The sequence below is a fragment of the Ranitomeya variabilis genome, chromosome 1 (assembly GCF_051348905.1).
Source record: "Ranitomeya variabilis isolate aRanVar5 chromosome 1, aRanVar5.hap1, whole genome shotgun sequence".
Lineage (NCBI taxonomy): Eukaryota > Metazoa > Chordata > Amphibia > Anura > Dendrobatidae > Ranitomeya > Ranitomeya variabilis.
Genome location: NC_135232.1, coordinates 862,621,366 through 862,644,640, shown reverse-complemented (window position 1 = coordinate 862,644,640; position 23,275 = coordinate 862,621,366). Strand labels below are relative to the sequence as shown.

The 23,275-nt window shown below is 43.1% G+C and overlaps 1 protein-coding gene across 2 annotated transcripts in view; it reads right to left on the bottom strand.

Annotated features, from left to right (window-relative positions):
- GRID2 (glutamate ionotropic receptor delta type subunit 2) overlaps positions 1–23,275 on the bottom strand; it is a 1,941,594-nt gene that overhangs the window by 21,471 nt on the left and 1,896,848 nt on the right. Inside the window, exon 16 of one of the 2 annotated variants that reach the window (XM_077277251.1) lies at positions 12,506–12,650. The exons of the other annotated variant lie outside the window; for it this stretch is intronic. Coding sequence (XP_077133366.1) covers positions 12,567–12,650 — 84 coding nt within the window. The 3' untranslated portion in view covers positions 12,506–12,566. Of the gene's footprint in view, positions 1–12,505; positions 12,651–23,275 lie in introns of those variants that run through there. 2 annotated transcript variants of the gene reach the window in all.

Sequence of the window (23,275 nt, the reverse complement as noted above, 5' to 3'; positions counted from 1 at the left end):
CAGCGTACTGGTCACTACAATGGCAGTTTGCATTTTTTCACTCAGCAACATCCACTGCTGTCGGATTCTGGAAAACACTTATGGAGTCAACATTATCATACACTTGTAGATAAATTCCTAAAGGGGTGTAATTTCCAAACTAGGGTCGCTTGAGGGGGATTCTGCTTTTCTGGCATTTAGGACCTCTTTATATAGAGTCTGGAAACTATTCTATAATAATTTGTTCTCCAAGAGTCAAATAGCGCTCCATCCCTCCATAGTCTTGCTGTGTGGCTAAGCAGTACTGAACGGCCACATGTGCGGTATTGCCAAGTTCAGAATAAATTGTGTAACACATTTTGGCACCATTTTTACCCATTTTCCATGTAATTATTTTTTCAATTAGTTTTTCAATGTCATTTTCAATGTAATCATTTTTTCTTCACTTGCAAATGGTATCAAATTCTGTGACACACTTGTGGTGTCAATATGATCACTGCACCCCTAGATGAACTCACTGAGAGGTGTAATTTGTAAAATGGGGTCACTCATGGGGGTTTCTGCTGTTCTGGCACATCAGGGGCTTTGCCAATGTGACATGGCCCCCTCAAACCAATGCAGCAAAACCTGCACTGAAATATTGCGCTCCTTCCCTTTCATGCCCTGCTGTGCTCCCAGGCAGTTTTTTTCCCACCACATACTGGGTATTGGCATGCTCAGGAGAAATTGCACAACAAACTTTGGGGTCCTTTTTTTTTGCTACCCTTATGAAAATAAAAATTGAAGGCTAAAATAACATTTTTGTGGTAAAAATGTTTTTTTTTTTTATTTTGATGGCTCAATATTATAAAATTCTGTGAAGCCCCTGGAGGTTCAAGGTGCTCAACAACCATCTAGATAAATTCCTTGAGGGGTCTAGTTTCCAAAATGGGGTCACTTGTTGGGAGTTTCCACTGTTTAGGCACATCAGGGGCTCTCCAAATTCAACATGGCATCTGCTATCGATTCCAGCTAACTTTGAATTCCAAAAGTCAAATGGTGCTCCTTCCCTTTTGAGCCCTGCCATGTGCCCAAACAGTAGTATTCCCCCACATATGGAGTATCGTCGTGCTCAGGAGAAATTGCACAACAAACTGTATGATGCAATTTCTTCTGTTACCTTTATGAAAATGCAAAATATGGAGCTAAAAAGATTTATTTAAAAAAAATGTTATTTTTTTTATTTCCACTGCTCTACGTTATAAACTTCTGTAATGCACCTGTGGGTTCAAGGTGCTCAATACATATCTAGATAAGTTCCCTAAGGGGTCTAGTTTCCAAAATGGTGTCAATTGTTGGGGTTTGCACTGTTTAGGCACATCAGGGGCTCTCCAAATGCGACATGGCAACCGCTAATTATTCCAGCATATTTTACATTCAAAAAGACAAATGGCGCTCCTTCCCTTCCGAGCCCTGCCGTGTGCCCAAACAGTAGTATTCCCTCACATATCAGGTATTGGCGTGCTCAGGAGAGATTGCCCAACAAACTGTATGGTGCAATTTCTCCTGTTACCTTTATGAAAATGCAAAATACGGAGCTAAAAAGATTTATTTAGGAAAAATGTAATTTTTTTTATTTCCATGGCTCTACGTTATAAACTTCTGTGAAGCACCTGTGGGTTCAATGTGCTCAATACACATCTAGGTAAGTTCCTTAAGGGTCTAGTTTTCAAAATGGTGTCACTTGTGGGGGATTTCTACTGTTTAGACATATCAGGGGCTCTCCAAACGCGACATGGCAACTGCTAATTATTCCAGCATATTTTACATTCAAGAAGTCAAATGGCACTCCTTCCCTTCTAAGCCCTGCCGTGCGCCCAAACAGTAGATTTCTCCTACATATGGAGTATAAGCATGCTCAGGAATAATTGCAAAACAAAATGTATGGCCAATTTCTCCTGTTACCCTTGCAAAAGTAAAAAAAAATAGGTCTAAAGGAAAATGTTGTCAAAGAAAAGTAAATGTTTATTTTTTCCTTCCACATTTCATTCATTCCTGTGAAGCACCTAAAGGGTTAATAAACTTCTTGAATGTTGTTTTGAGCACCTTGATGGCTGCAGTTTTTAGAATGGTGTCATTTTGGGGTATTTTCTTTGATATAGACCCCTCAAAGTGACTTCAAATATGAGGTGGTCCTTCAAAAAATGGTTTTGTAAAAATTGTTGAAAAAATGAAAAATTGCTGGTCAACTTTTAACCTTTATAACGTTCTAACAAAAAAAAATGTTGGTTCTAAAATTGTGCTGATGTAAAGTAGACATGTGTGAAATGTTATTTACTATTTTGTGTGATATGACTCTCTGATTTAAGGGCATAAAAATTAAAAGTTTGAAAATTGCAAAATTTTCAAGATTTTCACCAAATTTACATTTTTTTCACAAATAATCACAAGTCATATCAAAGAAATTTTACCACTATCATGAAGTACAATATGTCACGTGAAAACAAAACAATCTCAGAATCACTGGGATCAGTTGAAGCATTCCAGCGTTATGACCTCATAAACTGACAGTGGTCAGAATTGTAAAAAATTGGTCCGGTCATGAAGGCAAAAACAGGCCTGGGCACAAAAGGGTTATAATTAGTGTTGAGCCAACCCCCTAGTCTTCGAGTTCAGTTCGGTTTGTCAAATTGGGGCGTGTTCGACGAATGTTCGACGAACACCGTCGAACCCCATTGAAACTAATGGCAGGCAAACACAAAGACATACAAACACATAGAAAACACATAGAAAACACCTTAAAAGATGTCCAAAAGTTGACAAACTGCTCAGAAGACACAACAAACACATGGAAAAGTCACAAGTACATATAGTCATGGGAAAAGAAAAGAGGTGGAGGATTAAAAGGAGGAGGAGACACAGATTTAGGCATGTCATGCCCTTCTAAAATCAAGAAAGGCTGGAGTAAAAATCTAAACTCACTCTACCAACACCCAGATGTCGTGACAAAAAAATTTAAAAAAGAAATATCTTTAGGTAAAATGGCGGCGGGTCCATTCAGACCACCTTCCTTAGAAGACGTAGTGGTACCCCCGTTGGGAGTCGTGCCAAAAAAGGAACCCAATACATTCAAACTAATCCACCATTTGTCATATCCAAGGGGAAGTTCAGTAAACTACAACATCGACGTGGAACCAAATACAGTACTATGTACTGTACCTCCTTTGACGAGGCAATCAGGTGGGTCAAGAAGTTGGGAAGGGGCACCCTAATGGCCAAAACAGACATTGAGGGGGCGTTCCGGTTACTACCTGTGCCTCCAAGTAGTGTCCGCCTATTGGGCTGCTTCTGTGAAGGAGCATACTACATAGATCGCTGTTTGCCCATGGTGTGCTCCATATCCTGCTCACTATTTGAGGCGTTTAGTTGCTTCCTCAAATGGGTCGTCATGGACGTTTCTAAGGGGGTACTATATTATCCATTACCTGGACTAGATGCAGTTAAAAATAAGTACTTAGATAAACAGGCGGTATAGCTTGCTTCATGGGTGGGGTACTCTGCTGAGTAACACAAAATGCTACTAGGACCAAAAGGATTTCCTGGGCAAGATGCAGTTAAAAATTAGATACACAGGCGGTGTAGCTTCACAGGCGGGCTACTCCGCTGACGTGCTGACACTGCTCCTAGGCCCAAAATGATTTACTGGGTTAGATGCAGTAAAAATTTAGATACACAGGCGGTGTAGTTAGCTTCACAGGCAGGCTACTCCGCTGATGTGCAGACACTGCTACTAAGCCCAAAACGATTTACTGGGTTAGATTCAGTAAAAATTTAGATACACAGGTGGTGTAGCTTCACAGGCGGGCTACTCAGATGACTACCAGACAATGCTACTAGCCCAAAAGGATTATATAAACCTACACAAAAAATAGAGCTCTGTACTCAAACAATGAATATATTGAAGCAGTGTTTTATAAATAATCAAAATACAATTTTATTAATTCACATTATAAAAATACTTGGGTCCAGTAGACCATAATTGTAATACAATGGACGAGTGTACAAACCAAGTAAGGTGAGCCCCTCGAAGAAGCCCGCAACGCGAAACGCGCATCGGGGCATAGGGTACATACGGCTAGACACGCTGCTCTCCCACACATGAGTAAGGAATTTAAAGGCTCACCTTACTTGGTATGCACCATTATTTGCACTTCAGCACTTTAATATGGTTATCATAGTCACTAGATTTGAATTAGTCCGGGTACTTATCCGGTCTTATTGGCGTGTCCTTGGTCTCATCAGATCTGTTTGATGTTACTTATAATTGATGCCATATCTTTTGGTACGCCTTTTAGAGCTATGTGTCGATCCGGTTATGCATACCTTTTTTGTTGTTTCTTTCCCCAATTGTACACTCGTCCATTGTATTACAATTATGGTCTACTGGACCCAAGTGCAAAATATAGGTTCTTGGTTATGAGGATCTATGATGTCAGTACTTGTTAACTAGCCCAAAAGGATTGGCTGAGCTAGATTACACCAAATGCTGTGACTATCACTTGCACAGCACTGGCTCAGACCTGCCTGGCAAAAAGTGCTATGAACTGCTGTTATCTACCCTGAAAAGGGCTGATATTACAACTAGTCCCGACTCTCTAAACCTATCTCTCAGAACATTTGCTCCCAAAAAAGACTCTTAGTCTGTATAGCACCCACAGCAGCAGCAGTGCCGTCTAACACTAAGCTGCAGCAGTGAGGAAATGGTGGCAACGTGGAAAATGGCTGGTTCTTATAGGGCAAGGACATGTGACATACACAGCCAATGACACATGCCATTGCTTGTGTGCATCACATGCACATTGCTGTGTGTGTGTGCACTGCTGATAGGCTGAGAGACTGCATCGCCCCACTGTAAGTGCAAGAAAAAAAAAAAAAGGAGATCGGCATTATTTCAGCACAAATCTATCCCCCGCCCACTATACACTGAAACAGTCTATTAACAATAATAAACAGTTTTAATGTGCAAATCAAGTTAGGTTTTTGGTGAACGAACAGTTATCGAACAGAAACTCGAACAGCCAAATTTTAAGCAAATTGTTTGAGTTTGTCGAACGACTCGAGCACCGCCCAAAACAGCTCGAATTTGAAATTGGCAAACAGTTCGACTCGAACACCGCTCATCTCTAGTTATAATATATAACAAATAAAAATGTATTTTTAAATGAAGAAATTTGTAGTTTAAACCGCCTTTACTCACCTCATTGCTTGAGGTTGTGTGTTATTAAATCCCAGAAAAACAAGACTCAGACAGAACCCCAGACATAGCTATTTAGTGTAATTGGGTCAACTGGGTCAGTTTGGCCTCTATTCCATGGTATCTGTCTATTTTAGGTGGACATAAGTTCTGCATCTATCCCATTATATTGCATGGCTCCTTCAAGAGTTTTGTTTGAATCTCATTTTTCAAGAATTAAAACAGAAAGCATGGCACAGAGCATAGCACAGACTACTACATAAATATGAACTTAGACCGACAGCTTTCCATCTCGGCAAAAATCTTGTTGTATGTTCAGATCACTGTATAGGGGTTAAATGGTGAAAACCAGGATTCTTCTGGGAGCTGCTAAGCATTTCTTAACACTGTGCATTGCCCCCTCTAACATCAATGACAGCTTGAAGTCTTTTGTGGTAGTTGTGGGTGAGGTTCTTTATTTTCTCAGATGGTAAAGCCGCCCACTCTGCTTGGCAAAAAGCCTCCAGTTCCTGTAAATTCCTAGGCTGTCTAGCATGAACTGTGCGCTTGAGATCTCCCCAGAGTGGCTCAATGACGTTGAGGTCAGGAGACTGAGATGGCTACTCCAGAACCTTCACTTTGTTCTGCTGTAGCCAATGACAGGTCAACTTGGCCTTGTGCTTTGGATCGTTGTCATGTTGGAACGTCCAAATACGTCACATGCGCAGCTTCCTGGCTGATGAGTTTAAGTTTGCTTTCAGTATTTGCTGATAACCTGCTGCATTCTCTTTCCTTCAACTTTGACCAAGTTTCCTGTGCCTTTGTAGCTCACACATCCCCAAAACATCAGCTATCCACCTCCATGCTTCACAGAAGGAATGGTGTTTCTTTCATCATCTTGATTACCTCTCTCCAAATGTAACGTTATAGTTGTGGCCAAAAAGTTAAATTTTGGTCTCATTACTGAAAATGGCGACAGGTGTGCCTGCTCAGTAGCAGCTTATCGGTGATCCCATGGCTGGTACTGCACAGGCGCTAGCGGCGCAATCTTGTTAGAGAAAAAAATGTCCTCCGCCAAGATTGTGCCACCTGCGCAGTAGCAGCTATCGGATAACGGGTGCCATTTTCAAATGGATTTTTTTTTATGAATATCAGGAGAGCAGAATACAAAATAATTTTATGCATATTACATATTCGATTATGCTGCTGCACAGGCGCCACCATCGGCGCCTTCTTGCAGAAGGGTTTTTTTCTCCCAAGATATATATATATATATATATATATATATATATATACATATAGTATATACTGTGTATACATATATATATATATATATATATATATATATATATATATATATATATATATACTAGATGGCAGCCCGATTCTAAAGAATCGGGAGTCTAGAATCCATATATACTTTATTTATTCAAATGTAAGAATAATACAATTAATAAATAATAGTAAGAAAGAACAAAAAATGGCTGCACTCACCAGCTCTTGACAATTCTTGACAGTACGGCACATTTCTGATTGGTCGCTCGCGGCAGGCGGCAACCAATCAGAAAAGTGCCGCGCACCACGAAGGCATATATCTTTGTCCACCCTGAGCGGGTGTAGGACGCTGGTGACGTCACTTATCTCCGGACATTATCTCCGGACAAAGCCACGGAAGTTGGCACAAATTGCCGGAAGTAGTATTCTAGGCAATTATATATTAGATTTTAATGTTATCAGTGTTTACCTTTGAACGTTTATATTGTATTGTCCTGTCACCAGCCATGTGTACGATTATCGGCCGAAAGCCTCTCTGGAACCAATAATCACCCCATGTAAAGGTATCTTTATAAGTTAAAGATTCAGAATACTATGACTTTTATCATATCCTGAACAGTCAAGTTTTTTATGAACCGTTAAGGTTTTCTGGTTGAAGTAAAAAAAACTCTGAGTGTTTACAGTTTGAAACCATAAAATGTTGAAAAATTATGTCATTCTTGAGTATATCACTCAATGGTGCTCATAAACGTGTCAAATTTGATCTATAATATACTTTAATATACGTTACTTTAATCTTTAATATACTTAAGAACAGGGCCCCAGACATCACACAGGGGGTCTGAAACACCGCACAGTGGTCCAAAATATCGCTGTGCTCTGCCTGGGGCCCCATATGCTGCCTGGGGCCCGTGCTCTGCCTGGGGACCCATATGCTGCCTGGGGCCCCTGTGCTCTGCCTGGGGCCCCTGTGCTCTGCCTGGGCCCCATGTTCTGCCTGGGGCCCCTGTGCTCTGCCTGGGGCCCCTGTGCTCTGCCTGGGGCCCCATATGCTGCCTGTGGCCCCTGTGCTCTGCCTGGGGCCCCATATGCTGCCTGGGGCCCCTGTGCTCTGCCTGGGGCCCCATAGGCTGCCTGGGGCCGATGTGCTCTACCTGGGACCACTGTGCTCTGCCTGGGGCCCCATATGCTGCCTGGGGCCCCTGTGCTCTGCCTGGGGCCCCTGTGCTCTGCCTGGGGCCCCATGTTCTGCCTGGGGCCACTGTGCTCTGCCTGGGGCCCCATAGGCTGCCTGGGGCCCCTGTGCTCTGCCTGGGACCACTGTGCTCTGCCTGGGGCCCCATATGCTGCCTGGGACCACTGTGCTCTGCCTGGGGCCCCATATGCTGCCTGGGGCCCATGTGCTCTGCCTGGGGCCCCATATGCTGCTTGGGGCCCCTGTGCTCTGCCTGGGGCCCCTGTGCTCTGCCTGGGGCCCCATGTTCTGCCTGGGGCCCCTGTGCTCTGCCTGGGGCCACTGTGCTCTGCCTGGGGCCCCATGTTCTGCCTGGGGCCACTGTGCTCTGCCTGGGGCCCGATAAGCTGCCTGGGGCCCCTGTGCTCTGCCTGGGACCACTGTGCTCTGCCTGGGGCCCCATATGCTGCCTGGGGCCCCTGTGCTCTGCCTGGGGCCACTGTGCTCTGCCTGGGGCCCCATATGCTGCCTGGGGCCACTGTGCTCTGCCTGGGGCCCCATATGCTGCCTGCGGCCCCTGTGCTCTGCCTGGGGCCCCATATGCTGCCTGGGGCCCCTGTGCTCTGCCTGGGGCCACTGTGCATTGCCTGGGGCCCCATGTTCTGCCTGGGGCCCCTGTGCTCTGCCTGGGGCCACTGTGCTCTGCCTGGGGCCCCATATGCTGCCTGGGGCCCCTGTGCTCTGCCTGGGGCCCCATATGCTGCCTGGGGCCCCTGTGCTCTGCCTGGGGCCCCATGTTCTGCCTGGGGCCCCTGTGCTCTGCCTGGGGCCACTGTGCTCTGCCTGGGGCCCCATATGCTGCCTGGGGCCCCTGTGCTCTGCCTGGGGCCCCATATGCTGCCTGGGGCCCCTGTGCTCTGCCTGGGGCCCCTGTGCTCTGCCTGGGGCCCCATATGCTGCCTGGGGCCCCTGTGCTCTGCCTGGGGCCCCTGTGCTCTGCTTGGGGCCCCATGTTCTGCCTGGGGCCCCTGTGCTCTGCCTGGGGCCACTGTGCTCTGCCTGGGGCCCCATATGCTGCCTGGGGCCCCTGTGCTCTGCCTGGGGCCCCATATGCTGCCTGGGGCCCCTGTGCTCTGCCTGGGGCCACTGTGCTCTGCCTGGGGCCCCATAGGCTGCCTGGGGCCCCTGTGCTCTGCCTGGGACCACTGTGCTCTGCCTGGGGCCCCATATGCTGCCTGGGGCCCCTGTGCTCTGCCTGGGGCCACTGTGCTCTGCCTGGGGCCCCATATGCTGCTTGGGGCCCCTGTGCTCTGCCTGGGGCCCCTGTGCTCTGCCTGGGGCCCCATGTTCTGCCTGGGGCCCCTGTGCTCTGCCTGGGGCCCCATATGCTGCCTGGGGCCCCTGTGCTCTGCCTGGGACCACTGTGCTCTGCCTGGGGCCCCATATGCTGCCTGGGGCCCCTGTGCTCTGCCTGGGGCCCCTGTGCTCTGCCTGGGTGTAGGACACTGGTGACGTCACTTATCTCCGGACATTAGCTCCGGACATTAGCTCCGGACATTATCTCCGGACATTAGCTCCGGACATTATCTCCGGACATTAGCTCCGGACAAAGCCACGGAAGTTGGCACAAATTGCAGGAAGTAGTATTCTAGGCAATTATATATTAGATGGGCATTTCCTGAAGGAAATACATGGTGCTTGAACAGCGCTACCAGCTTTACAGCAGCACTTTTCACACATGGGACTGGGGGGCGCGCTTACTTTTGCACCCGGGGCCGGGGGCGCGCTTACTTTTGCACCCGGAGGCGCACTTACTTTTGCACCCGGGGGCGCACTTACTTTTGCACCCGGGGGCGCACTTACTTTTGCACCCGGGGGCGCACTTACTTTTGCACCCGGGGGCGCACTTACTTTTGCACCCGGGGGCGCACTTACTTTTGCACCCAGGGGCGCACTTACTTTTGCACACGGGGGCGCACTTACTTTTGGGGCCGCACTTACTTTTGGTGGGCGGGGCTCCTTGGCCTCCGATTTGGTTGGTGGGGCCCCTCATCCTCCGATTTGGTGGGTGGGGACCCTCAGCCTCCGATTTGGTGGGCGGGGACCGGCCTCCGATTTGGTGGGCGGGGACCCTCGGCCTCCGATTTGGTGGGCGGGGACCCTCGACCTCCGATTTGGTGGGCGGGGACCCTCGGACTCTGCTTTGGTGGGCGGGGCCCCTCGGCCTCCGATTTGGTGGGCGGGGTCCCTCTGCCTCCGATTTGGTGGGCGGGGACCCTCGGCCTCCGCTTTGGTTGGCGGGGCCCTACGGCCTCCGATTTGGTGGGCGGGGTCCCTCTGCCTCCGCTTTGGTGGGCAGGGACCCTCGGCCTCCGATTTGGTGGGCGGGGACCCTCGACCTTCGATTTGGTGGGCGGGGCTCCTCGGCCTCCGATTTGGTTGGTGGGGCCCCTCGGCCTCCAATTTGGTGGGCGGGGACCCTCGGCCTCCGATTTGGTGGGCGGGGACCCTCGGCCTCCGATTTGGTGAGCGGGGACCCTCGGCCTCCGCTTTGGTGGGTGGGGCCCGTCGGCCTCCGATTTGGTGGGCGGGGCCCCTCGGCCTCCGATTTGGATGGTGTGGACCCTCGGCCTCCGATTTGGTGGGCGGGGCCCCTCGGCCTTCGATTTGGTGGGCGGGGCCCCTCGGCCTCCGATTTGGTGGGCGGGGCCCCTCGGCCTCCGATTGGTGGGCGGGGCCCCTTGGCCTCCGATGTGGTGGGCGGGGCCCCTCGGCCTCCGATTTGGAGGGCGGGGACCCCCGGCCTCCGATTTGGTGGGCGGGGACCCTCGGCCTCCGATTTGGTGGGCGGGGCCCCTCGGCCTCCGATTTGGTGGGCGGGGCCCCTCGGCCTCCGATTTGGTGGGCGGGGCCCCTCGACCTCCGATTTGGTGGGCGGGGCCCCTCGGCCTCCGATTTGGTGGGCGGGGACCCCAGGCCTCCGATTTGGTGGACGGGGACCCTCGGCCTCCGATTTGGTGGGCGGGGACCCTCGGCCTCCGATTTGGTGGGCGGGGCCCCTCGGCCTCCGATGTGGTGGTCGGGGCCCCTCGGCCTCCGCTTTGGTGGGCGGGGCCGCTCGGCCTTCGATTTGGTGGGCGGGGCTCCTCGGCCTCCGATTTGGTTGGCGGGGCCCCTCGGCCTCCGATTTGGTGTGTGCTCTGCCTGGGGCCACTGTGCTCTGCCTGGGGCCCCATATGCTGCCTGGGGCCCCTGTGCTCTGCCTGGGGCCCCATATGCTGCCTGGGGCCCCTGTGCTCTGCCTGGGGCCCCTGTGCTCTGCCTGGGGCCCCATGTTCTGCCTGGGGCCCCTGTGCTCTGCCTGGGGCCACTGTGCTCTGCCTGGGTGTAGGACACTGGTGACGTCACTTATCTCCGGACATTAGCTCCGGACAATAGCTCCGGACAATAGCTCCGGACAATAGCTCCGGACAAAGCCACGGAAGTTGGCACAAATTGCAGGAAGTAGTATTCTAGGCAATTATATATATATATATATATATATATATATATATATATATATATATATATATATATATATATATATATATATATATATATATATATATATATATATATACATACGTATATAAAATAAAGGTTAACAACAACCACAAGACGGATTTCATCAATCAAGATATTATTTTAATCAGTATAACGGCGCCGACCTGACACTGTATGTAGGTAACTGTGCAGAATCCTGCTGACAGGTTCCCTAAAAATGCCACGCTTCTATTAAATCTTCTTATGCTTTTTTGATGATGACAGAGTTTGAATGTTTTAAACAGCTAGCCTTCCATCAATTTAATTTGTTCAATATTACCATAAAAAAAACAAATGAACTGGAGTGAGGTGATACTTTCCACTAGTTTTGATTTTGATTCTTCTATGGGCCTCAACAATGAATATGTACTGTAAAGCTAGTGAAATGAATAATGTGTATCTGTGCAATCTCCAGAGGCATGTATAGTAAGAGAGAAAATAATGCATTGAATGAAAAACCTGAGTTTGAATATATGGAAATTTGGCATGCCAGTAAAAAAAAAGTAGAAGATGGATGGCAATCTATACCACTATTGACCCTAGAGATATAGAACTTTCTGACATCCCTAACAACAAGATTTGCCATCAGTAACTGGCTGATAGCTAATCCTTCCTAGTTGAGTATATAGAATATTTAGTTTGCATGTACTCTTAATGTGGAGAGGTATCTGGCGGCTATTTATCAAAAGGAACGGGCATGTAAAATTAAACATGCCCAATCCTTCGTTCCTACTTGCATAAACATTTTTAATTCTGTTTTTACCTTCCTTTTACTTTAAAGACGGCTACATTCCCCCATTTTTTTCAGTATTAGTCAATCAATTATTGCATATGTGGAAGCCCAAGGGCATCTAATGGGAGAGAAGGACTGTATGTCTCAACCAAAAGTTTCTGACCATTGCCCTATTTACCTAAATGACAACTGCCTTAACATTTATCATACAACTGAGAAAAACTTACTCTCATGTATTTGACTTATGCCAAAATTATACTTTCTCAAGTAGAGCATGTTACATACAAGCCTCTTTGGTATCATCCAGAAGTAAGTAAGCAAGCAGCCTTCCAGGCATTGCAAAATCTCAGCATCTTGAATGAGCCAGACCCAAACTTTAAAGTGTTTGGGTGGAATCGTCATCATTTAAATGCAAGAATAGAATTTTTCTCCCGTTTTATTGTTTTTTTTGCTACAATTGCCATATTTTTTACATTTTGCCTATACTTAATATTTACACCTTTCCTAAATTTCAGTGATACTTACAGTGAAGGACGGTGTTGAATGCCTAGTAAGTTTTGGTTTGTTATTATGAATTTTTAATAGTCTGTAGCTCTGTAGCTGTTGGGCTATCAGCTTTGGCCTCCAGCTGTGTTGATGATTGCTCCATTAGGCCTTGAGCTTATCAGAAGAGATTCCTGGCCACAGATGTCTGCCTGTAAATAATAAATCCTATTATGCAGTAGCGGGGGTTGCCAATCTTCATTTCAAAGATACGTTAGATAAGATATGTTGTGATTTTGTTTTTAAACTCATGTATTGTATTAGGGTACCGTCACACATTGAAATTTCCATCGCTACGACGTTACGATTCGTGACGTTCTAGCGATATCGTTACGATATCGCTGTGTCTGACACGCTACTGCGATCAGACACCCTGCTGAGAATCGTACGTCGTAGCAGATCGTTTGGAACTTTCTTTCGTCGCTTGATCACCCGCTGACATCGCTGGATCGTTGTGTGTGACAGCGATCCAGCGATGTCTTCGCTTGTAACCAGGGTAAACATCGGGTAACTAAGCGCAGGGCCGCGCTTAGTAACCCGATGTTTACCCTGGTTACAAGCGTAAACGTAAAAAAACAAACCGTGCATACTCACCCGTCGGTGTCCTTCAGGTCCCTTGCCGTCTGCTTCCTGCTCTGACTAGTGTCGGCCGGAAAGTGAGAGCAGAGCGCAGCGGTGCTGCGATCTGCTCTCACTGTACGGCTGCACTCAGAGCAGGAAGCAGACGGCAAGGGACCTGAAGGACACCGACGGGTGAGTATGTACTGTTTGTTTTTTTACGTTTACGCTGGTAACCAGGGTAAACATCGGGTTACTAAGCGCGGCCCTGCGCTTAGTTACCCGATGTTTACCCTGGTTACCCGGGGACTTCGGCATCGCTCCAGCGCCGTGATTGCAACGTGTGACCGCAGTCTACGATGCTGGAGCGATGATTATACGACGCTGCGACGTCACGAATCGTGCCGTCGCAGCGATGAAAATTTCAATGTGTGACGGTACCCTTAGATAGTGCTCCCGTAATACAGGGGCTTCTAACAAAATTAGAATATCATCAAAAAATGTAAAAATGAAAACCCCAAAGTCATTATCTCAGTAAATTAGAATAATTAACAAAAAAACCTGCAAATGCTTCCTAAGCATTTAAAAAGGTCCCTTAGTCTGTTTCACTAGGCTCCACAATCATGAGGAAGACTGCTGACTTGACAGATGTCCAGAAGGCACTCATTGTCACAGTCCACAAGGAGGATAAGCCACAAAAGGTCATTGCTAAAGAAGCTGGCTGTTCACAGAGTGCTGCATCCAAGCATATTAATGGAAAGTTGAGTGGAAGGAAAAAGTGTCGTAGAAAAAAGGTGCACAAGCAACCGGGAAAACCGCAGCCTTCAAAGGGGGAGATTCACAAAGAGTGGACTGCTGCTGGAGTCATTGCTTCAAGAGCCACCACACACAGACATATCCAGGACATGGGCTACAAGTGTCGCATTTCTTGTATCAAGCCACTCATGACCAATAGACAACGCCAGAATCGTAGAAAGGTGTTGTTTTCAGATTAAAGTAAATTTTGCATTTCATTTGGAAATCAAGGCCCCAGATTCTGGAGGAAGAGTGGAGATGCACACAATCCAAGCTGCTTAAGGTCTAGTGTGAAGTTTCCACAATCTCTGATGGTTTGGGGAGCTATGTCATCTGCTGGTGTAGGTCCACTGTGTTATATCAAGACCAATGTCAGTGCAGCCTTCTGCCAGAAAATTTTAAAGCACTTCATGCTTCCCTCTGCCAACAAGCTTTTTGGAGATGGAAATTTCATTTTCCTGCAGGACTTGGCACCTGTCCACACTGCCAAAAGTACCAATACCTGGTTTAAAAACAAAACAGTATCACAGTGCTTGATTGGCTAGCAAACTAGACTGACCTTAACCACATAGATTTTCTATAGGGTATTCTCAAGAGGAAGATGAGAGACACCAGATCCCACAATGCAGATATGCTGAAGGCTGCTATCAAAGCAACCTGGGCTTCCATAACACCCCAGCAGTGCCACAGGCTGATCACCTCCATACCACGCCACATTGATGCAGTAATTGATGCCAAAGGAGCCCCGACCAAGAACTGAGTGCATTTACTGAACATACATTTCAGGAGGCCAACATTTTGGATTTTAAAATAATTTTTTCAAGCCGGGGTTATAAAGTATTCTAATTTACTGAGACAATGACGTTTAAGTTTTCATTTGCTGTAAGTCATAATCATCAACATTAACAGAAATAAACACTTCCAATACATCACTCTGGAATGACTCTAAATAATGTATGAGTTTCACTTCTTGTATCGAAGAACTGAAATAAATTAACTTTTTGATGATATTCTAATTTTGCGAAAAGCACCAGTACAATTTCACAGACTGAGAGGAAATCTGTCAGTAGGATCAACCCTAATAAGCTGTCTATATGGCATGTAGGTCATAGAAAGTGGAATAATGTGATACCTTGATATCTGCAATCCAATGCCTTGTTATAGAGAAATCAATGTCAATTAAGATATATGGGTTGGACACCAAAATCCCTGAGAATCTGTCTCTAAAGCTTATTTTAAATGAAAGGGGGTGCTACCAGTGTGACACATGTAATTCAAGACAGGCAGTTCTATTGATCTCACTGCAGCACTGTCTGTAATGATAACTAACACAGTGCAGTACAAATGAACTTATCGCATTACAAGCACATCTGAAACTGTAGCTCTCCTCTTATAGTGTTTCAGCTCAGCTGTACTTCCCCTCCTCACACTGGCTGCCTGTCAGATGGAAGTTGAAGATGTATTAGCTGTAATCAGGCACAACTTTGCAGCAGAGCTTATAGCAGTAAAATGACAACTGCAAATATGTTTGGCTTGTAACAAGACAAAGTTAAGCTCTGCTGTACTGTGATAATCACATTATAGTGAGATCAGGAGAGAAGATGTCTGTCACTACATGTCTCAAACAGATAAATGCCTTTTTCATTTAAAATAAAATCTTGAGGCCAATTCTCAGGGAGATTTATGTCCGATCAAGGGATCTTAACAGCTCATTTACATACTAGGAAAATGTGGATTTCTATGGAATAATACATTGGATTGTAGATTTCAAAGTTTCATTTTATTCAGCTTCCTATGATCTACGTGCTCATATAGATGGTTAAGGAGGGTTAATCCTTGTGACAGATTCCCTTTAAATAGTCACTATTTTGGGGGCCAGGTCAGTAAGTTCATGTTATAGAATATACATCACATTTAGTAAAGTAAAAGGTAACTACTCTCATTTCTACATTAGCAAAATTATCAGCTCTATTATTTACTTTCTAAACACACTAGAAGTGCTATATCTAATTTATTTATCTCTCCCTATTTCTGGTCATTACCAGTGGAAGAATAATTTTATGGGCTTTCAATTATAATTTGATAGGGAAAATGTATCAGCATGGAATCCATATGAGACATGAACATAATGGAATCTACCAGTGTGCTATGGGCTGTAATGCTTGCACCATGTTAATAGTTACACCTGGAAATGTCGTCATTTATGAAAATGTAACAACAGAATGAAAAACGTGGGATGCATAATGACTGAATGAATATGACTTGGAACAAATTTCTATAGCAGGAACCTGTTTGAAACTGTGCAGTTGGTTTAAGCAACTTCTTAATGTTCTTTCCGAGTAAACAAATATATTTCAGTAATACACTGTCAGACAATTACCTTAATTTAATTAAATTGGGATTTTGTAATGGGATTGATATATGTTGAATACATTTTTGGGTGCTAACATTCTATATACAGATAAATATCATGATCTGTATCAGATATCAGATGTGTATAACATAAAAAACAGACTTTGTTGGATTTTTTAGCACCTTTCCACAATCTCTAGAATTTATTTTACAAATGAATTAATATGCATGAAATGTTACTTTTTTAAGCATAATAGAAATTACAGGTTTCTAAGTTGAGCAATAACTTTGGAAAATAAGCTGCATGAACAGAATTTTATCATTGACTATTTTGTTTGTGAAGAAATACAGGCGCTTCTCCCAAAATTAGAATATCATCAGAAAGTTAATCAATTTCAGTTCTTCAATACAAAAAGTTAAAATCATATATTATATAGAAATAAGAATATTCTAATTTTGTGAGAAGCACTTGTAGATGATTGGTATATTGTCTTTTGACCTCCATGAAATCTTCTTCAGCACAAAAAAACTCAGACTTTATCTAAAAACCATATGTTTGGTAGCTACATTTCTTACCTGGTCACCGAGTTCAGATATTCACATGTCAAAATGTTCACAGATATACAATATATAAAAGTATAAGGACTCCCAATAAGTAATATTGTTCTCAGCTCCAAAGCTCGTGATATAGTGACCCATTTCACTAGGGCTTACATTGACTTTTTGGAATATGAGAAAAATGTATATCTGCTTTGAGTCCATTCAGCCATAAGAACATTAGTAATGTTTGCAACTGATTTTGGACATTAAAATCTGGCTGGTTAATGGATTTGAGGCCATTATTTTGTAAGTAGTCAAATCTAGGGCAGGAGAGGTGTTTCATTAAAGCGATGCCAGCAAAGTTGAAAAGCTGTAACATTAAGATTTCCTTACACTAGCTTTAATTGGCTTTGTCTTCTGAAATATGGAAATCATAGAATTACCTATCAGACAGCCAGATCATAAAAAAAATTATCCATGACTTACTTTCTATTACTGCTCAAAGGCAGTGTGCTTTACATTGCTCAAGCTGACACTTGATGTTGAGCACAGGGATCTAATCCACTTATGCTGCTGTTCAACCATAAGCGGTCAGCAGTGAACTATTGAAGGAAATCTACCTGTAGGATTAACCTTCGTAAGCCATCTATATAGGCATGTAAGTCATAGCAAGCTGAATAAAAGTATATCTATATATCTGCGATTCAATGTTTTATTCCAGAGAAATCCATGCTTTTCTTATATGTAAATTAGCTGATAAGATCTAAGGGCTGGACAGTAATCTGCATGAGAATTTGCTTTCAGAGCTTATTTTAATTGAAAGAAGATGTTACCAGTGTGAACCAAGCAATTTCTTATACAGTGAGATCAGAACACATTACAGCAAAGCTCAACACAGTATTGTCTCATCATAAACATTTGCTGCAGCAGTTGCCCTCTCCTAGTGCTGGCAGCTCTGCTACAGAGCTGTGCCTGAATATAACTAACACAGTACACCAGAGTTGAATCTTGTCTCATTACAAACACAACAAGCACATTTGCAGTTGTCTTCTCATAGAGTTGTCATCTCTGCTGTACCGCCCTTCTGCACTGTCTGTGAGATGAATACTAAACCACTATGAAAGAAGTGCAGGTGCCAATGTTTTTCTAATGAGATATGCTTCACTTTTGTTGTAATTTGTTAGCTCTGTTGTTCTGTGTAAGTTCTAATCTCACTGCAGAGCTGTCTGTGATTATGAGAGCAAAGTGTCAGTCATTACTTAATTCACTTAAAATGCACTATGAAAGCACAGTGTCATTCGGATCTTTGTCTGGCCCATAGATCTTAACAGCTCATTTGCATGTAAGAAAAACATGGATTTCTCTGGAATAACACATATCACAGATATCAAGGTGTCATTTTATTAAACTTTGTAAGACCTACATGCCCATATAGATGGCTAAGGAGGGTTGATCCTACTGACAGATTAAAGTTGTCATGTTTCTAGCAAGAAAGTGCAACATATCTCATGCTAGAGCTGCCTAGTCAACATTAAAGTATAATTATTTTAATTTTTATTTCATAAATCAATAGTACATATGAAAATTAGAAACTTTGTATTATATCTTATCAGAGAAATCAGCTTTTTTCCTGCTGGACTGATCATTCATTCCCAAAATTCTCAATTTATGGGTAAAATCTGTTTACAGTGAACACATACAGTCACATTACTGAGATGGGATATCTCCTCCTACCGCTCATTTCTACATAGAATCTCAATCTCATAGAATAGAGATTTTAAAATTGACAATTTTGAGAATGAATGTTTAATCCAGGATGAGAAAGAAGCAGGTTTTTCCTATGAGATATATTACAAGGTTACATATTTCCAAGCGTAATATTGGTTCATGAGCTAAAAATTAAAACAAAGGTCACTATAAGAAGAAGAGTGAGAAGCTTTCTTGCTAGAAACATGGCATCCCATCATAGTGTTATAGTGACCGTCATTGAGCTCTCCAGTATAATCCGCTCATCAGATAAATTTATTACATATCTTTAGGCTTTTTCGGCTTTAGCATTTATTACAGCAAAAATGGCAGAATCCACTACTTAAAAAATTCTTCTCCATAATTTTTTTTTCAAGACGCTGATTCGTAAGAAGATTTAAGATCTTATTTCAGCAATATTCAAAATGAAACTATATAATTTTATACCATGCAAGAAAAACCCGTAACCAATCTATAATCTGAAAAGCAAATGAAATCAGTGCTCGCCTCGGGTGCTGAATGGACAGCGCCTTTTTCTCTAACATATTTGCCCTTGGACATATTAGGTGCGCTGTCCAGCTGAATTTTTTTTTCCTGCTGTCAGTGCTTTTTTTAAATAATATTTTATAACTAAGATTAACCATGCATTGCGGAATTTTTCCAATTAAATGGGTGGACCGGATGAATGGACAAGATAATTCATCAATAGCGTTGGATACAGATTGAAACATAAATATAAAGGAAATATCAGCTGCCGAATAGCTCACATGAGCATAAAGTTACTTGTCTAGGCAAATATTGTGTTTGCATCTCATTTAAATATATAGAATAAAATCTCTGCTGCACAAAGCTCTGCTCAACAGCAGTAGAAAATATTGAGTTTTATGCTCCATTGGGCTGAATTATTTGTTTGTAAAAGTCTTCCACAAAGCCTTAGTAATTGAATGCTACCCAAGCAATACAATATACAATTTATATAACTGTGTAACAATTACTTTTTATATTTTCAGCCATAACTGGCATTTCATGCATGATGGTAGTGTTGCTAAATGGATAACATGCGCTGCTTAAATAAACAGAACAACTACATTTACTTAATGGGGTTTTCCTAATACATTCATTATCCAAATTATAAATGTATGATTACTGGGGGTCTGAAAGGTGGAATGCCCATCGATCTTGAGAATAGAGGTCCTAAAGCCTCCAAACTTAATGGAGAAGTATGCATGCGTTACCACTGCTTGAATCAATTTATCAAAATTATCGAGAAAGCTCTGAAAGTTCTGGCAGACTTATGGAAGTAAAAGAAGTGGTGTTTGAACATGAACACCATTGCTTTATTTACAAAGGTGAATTAGTAACCTCTAATCATGGAATCAATCATAGTGGTTGCAATCATATATTTATAATCTGCTATGATTAAGTGTTAAATATATTTAGTGGAATAACCCCATGTAAAGAGATTCCCACTAACAGGACAACCCCTTCCGAAATACTATATTCCCCCTTGTAAAATAAATATACTATATTTTCATTGAATCATAGAATGATAGAGTTTGGAGGGACCTCCAGGGTCATCGTGTCCAACCCCCTGCTCAATGCAGGATTCACTAAACCATCTCAGATACATGTCTGTCCAGCCTCTGTTTGAAGGCTTCCATTGAAGGAGAACTCATCACCTCTGTGGCAGCCTGTTTCACTCATTGATCACCCTTACTGTCAAAAAAGTTTTTTCTAATATCAAATCTGCATCTTCTCCCTTTCAGTTTCGTTCCATTGCTTCTCGTGTTTCTATATGCAAATGAGAATAATGATGATTTGTTCACACTGTGATATCTGTGACACTGTGGGGACCTAGAAAGTCAAATGCCTTTCTGTCTCTACTCCACTCGAAGAATATTTGTAGGACGGCAGGTTGCAGAAAATTACAGGGGTTTTCTCATGAACAAAGTACATAAAATAAATAATAACATAATAAAAATAAGTTCCACAACTGGATGTGTTAAAAAATTTTTTTCCTGTGCTGAGATAATCTTATTAATGTGCACTTTCAATGTGCTGTGTAATGGGTGTGTCTTCCCATGTAGGAACATCGTCTGATCATATCCTTGGCAAGGAAGGAAGAAAAAGAGAGTATACAGACAGGACAGCATGAGATCGCAGGTGATTATTTCTGTGAGGTAAAACAAGAAGCAAATGTTTTACCTCACAAACAGAATCAGCTGTGATATCATACTGTCCTGTCTGTATACTCTCTTTTGCTTCCCCCCAGCCCAGGAGCTGTGGTATGATCAGACCATGTTCCTGCACGGTTACACACAGCCATTACACAGTACACAGCAGGGGCACATTTATAAGATTATCTCAGCACAGGAATAATTTTTTAAAAACACATCTCATTGTGAAACTTATTATTATTCCAAGATTAATTGATTAAAATTTACTCTGTTCTTGTGAAAACTGCTTTAATTTTCTGCAAACTTCCATCCAAAACTATTCTTCAAGTGGAATAAAAGCAGAAAAGCATTTGGATTTCTAGGTGCCCAATTCCCTGACAAAAAGCAATAATCACAAATAACAGACACGTGCATCTAAAACCAGAAAAAATGACCTACTCCATTATTTCTCCCTATGTCTCACTGATCAAGAGTCAATCCCACTTGCTGAGCGGAATAGTTGTGCGTGTACATGCAGCTTTACATCACTGAGAAGGCAACCATCCCATTCCCAGCGGGAAACTACTTAGCTCTGGAAGTGGACATGCCATTTATTGTGCTTCATGTGACAACCATAAGAGGTGTAGTATGGATTTTATGGAAAATATATCTCCCAATTTCAGAAATGTTGGCAGCTTTATGTCCATTCATTGTAAAGCTTGCTTAACCAGCCTGATCAGCTGCAGTATGAAGCATTGCACACTGTCACTACAAAAACCTGATCTGAATACTCTGTGTATCCGTGTGTCTCATGCTATGCAGTTCTAAGGACATCTTATTTAATCACACTAAAAATAAGAAGCCACAAACTTTTAAATATAATGTCAGTAGCACTGCTCTTTTACTTTGAGATCAATGCATTTCCTGAAGTTTAAAGGGAATCTGTCAGCAGGTTTTTGCTATATAATCTGAGAGTAGCATAATATAGGGCAATAAATCCTGATTGCAGGGATGTGTCACTTACTGGGCTGCTTGGCACAGTTTTGCTATGATTCTTGTTTTCTCTATTTATAGACTTAGCAGTGCTCAGAGGCTGAGTTGTGTATAACCTCGCCCACACTCCTGACTGGCAGCTTTCTGTGTACACCGTGCATTGTGGTATTCAGTGGTGGACACTGATTAACCTGACTGCTGGTCGCATTAGTTATACTCCGGCAGTGTTAATCTGCTTGTATTGATACTACAACATACAGCCCAATAAGTGACACATCCCTGGAATCAGAGTCTCGAGCCCTATATTATACTGCTCTCAGATTACATAGCAAAAACCTGCTGACAGATTCCCTAAGCAATACTTTTGTTTTACTTACTAATGTTTAGTTTAATGTTAGGCAGATTAATACATTTCACAAAGAAAACCCCCCACTAAGGGTCTCATGATCAATCACGTGGGCCATCCATGGGCTGTTGTATCTTAATAATAAACTATGCTACAGAGATATTGTGAACTCGAAGAGTGCCATAATAATTTGTCTGTAGATTGAACACAGCTAGAGGCAGGCTGCAATTTTATTCAAATTCAAATATTTATAGTTTTCATGCTGATAATAAACATCTGTTATTATTTTACCTGCCTTAAAATATATTAGATACCTGGACAGACTGACGGAATTAAATACAACAAGAAAAAAATTACATACATTAGTGATTACCTGGAAATAAAAAAAAAAGATTTCAGGTGACAACCGTCCATTCCTTCATTTAAAGATCCTCTCATATGCAAGTTTACGGCTATATTCATATGGTCATGTATCTATCTCAGCCATACATCCTGGATGTGAAGTCTGTGTGTTCAGGATGTTGCTGCCTTCACTAGCTCTCATGCATCAGCGCAGCTTCATTCCTGTACTGCCTTGTGCTTCAAGTACAGCCGCAGTGCAGTTCCCTCTTGCCCTTACTGACATAGACAGTAATACTAAATCCACAGAAACAGTGCGTTATCAAAAGTTTATCGTAATTTTTAATGAAGACTATTTAGATAATTGAGCTTGCAGAACAGCCAGCTATGTAAAGGAGTGCCACAGGCTGTACAGTAGCAAAGTGGTTGGAAATAATCGATGAAGACTATTTAGGCAGTTATTTAATTTAGCATTTAAGCAAATAGTGAATAAAATAAATCAGTGACAAAGTATAAAAAGCCTTTAAATGAGTTTTCCGGTATTATACCAGTGGCAAAATTGTCAAAAGGTTCTTATAGGCCCTGGAAGCATTTGCTGTATGATTACCACTGATGTGTTCCTTATGTTGTAAATTTAAACCATGATTATTATTAAGATGTGAGAAATGTCCATGTCTGCTGGAAAACTTTGGGGATTATAAATAGTTTACCTGCTATATATTTAGATTGTCTTTTATCAAATTACTGATAATATATATATATATACAGTGGGGCAAAAAAGTATTTAGTCAGTCAGCAATAGTGCAAGTTCCACCACTTAAAAAGATGAGAGGCGTCTGTAATTTACATCATAGGTAGACCTCAACTATGGGAGACAAACTGAGAAAAAAAAATCCAGAAAATCACATTGTCTGTTTTTTTATCATTTTATTTGCATATTATGGTGGAAAAT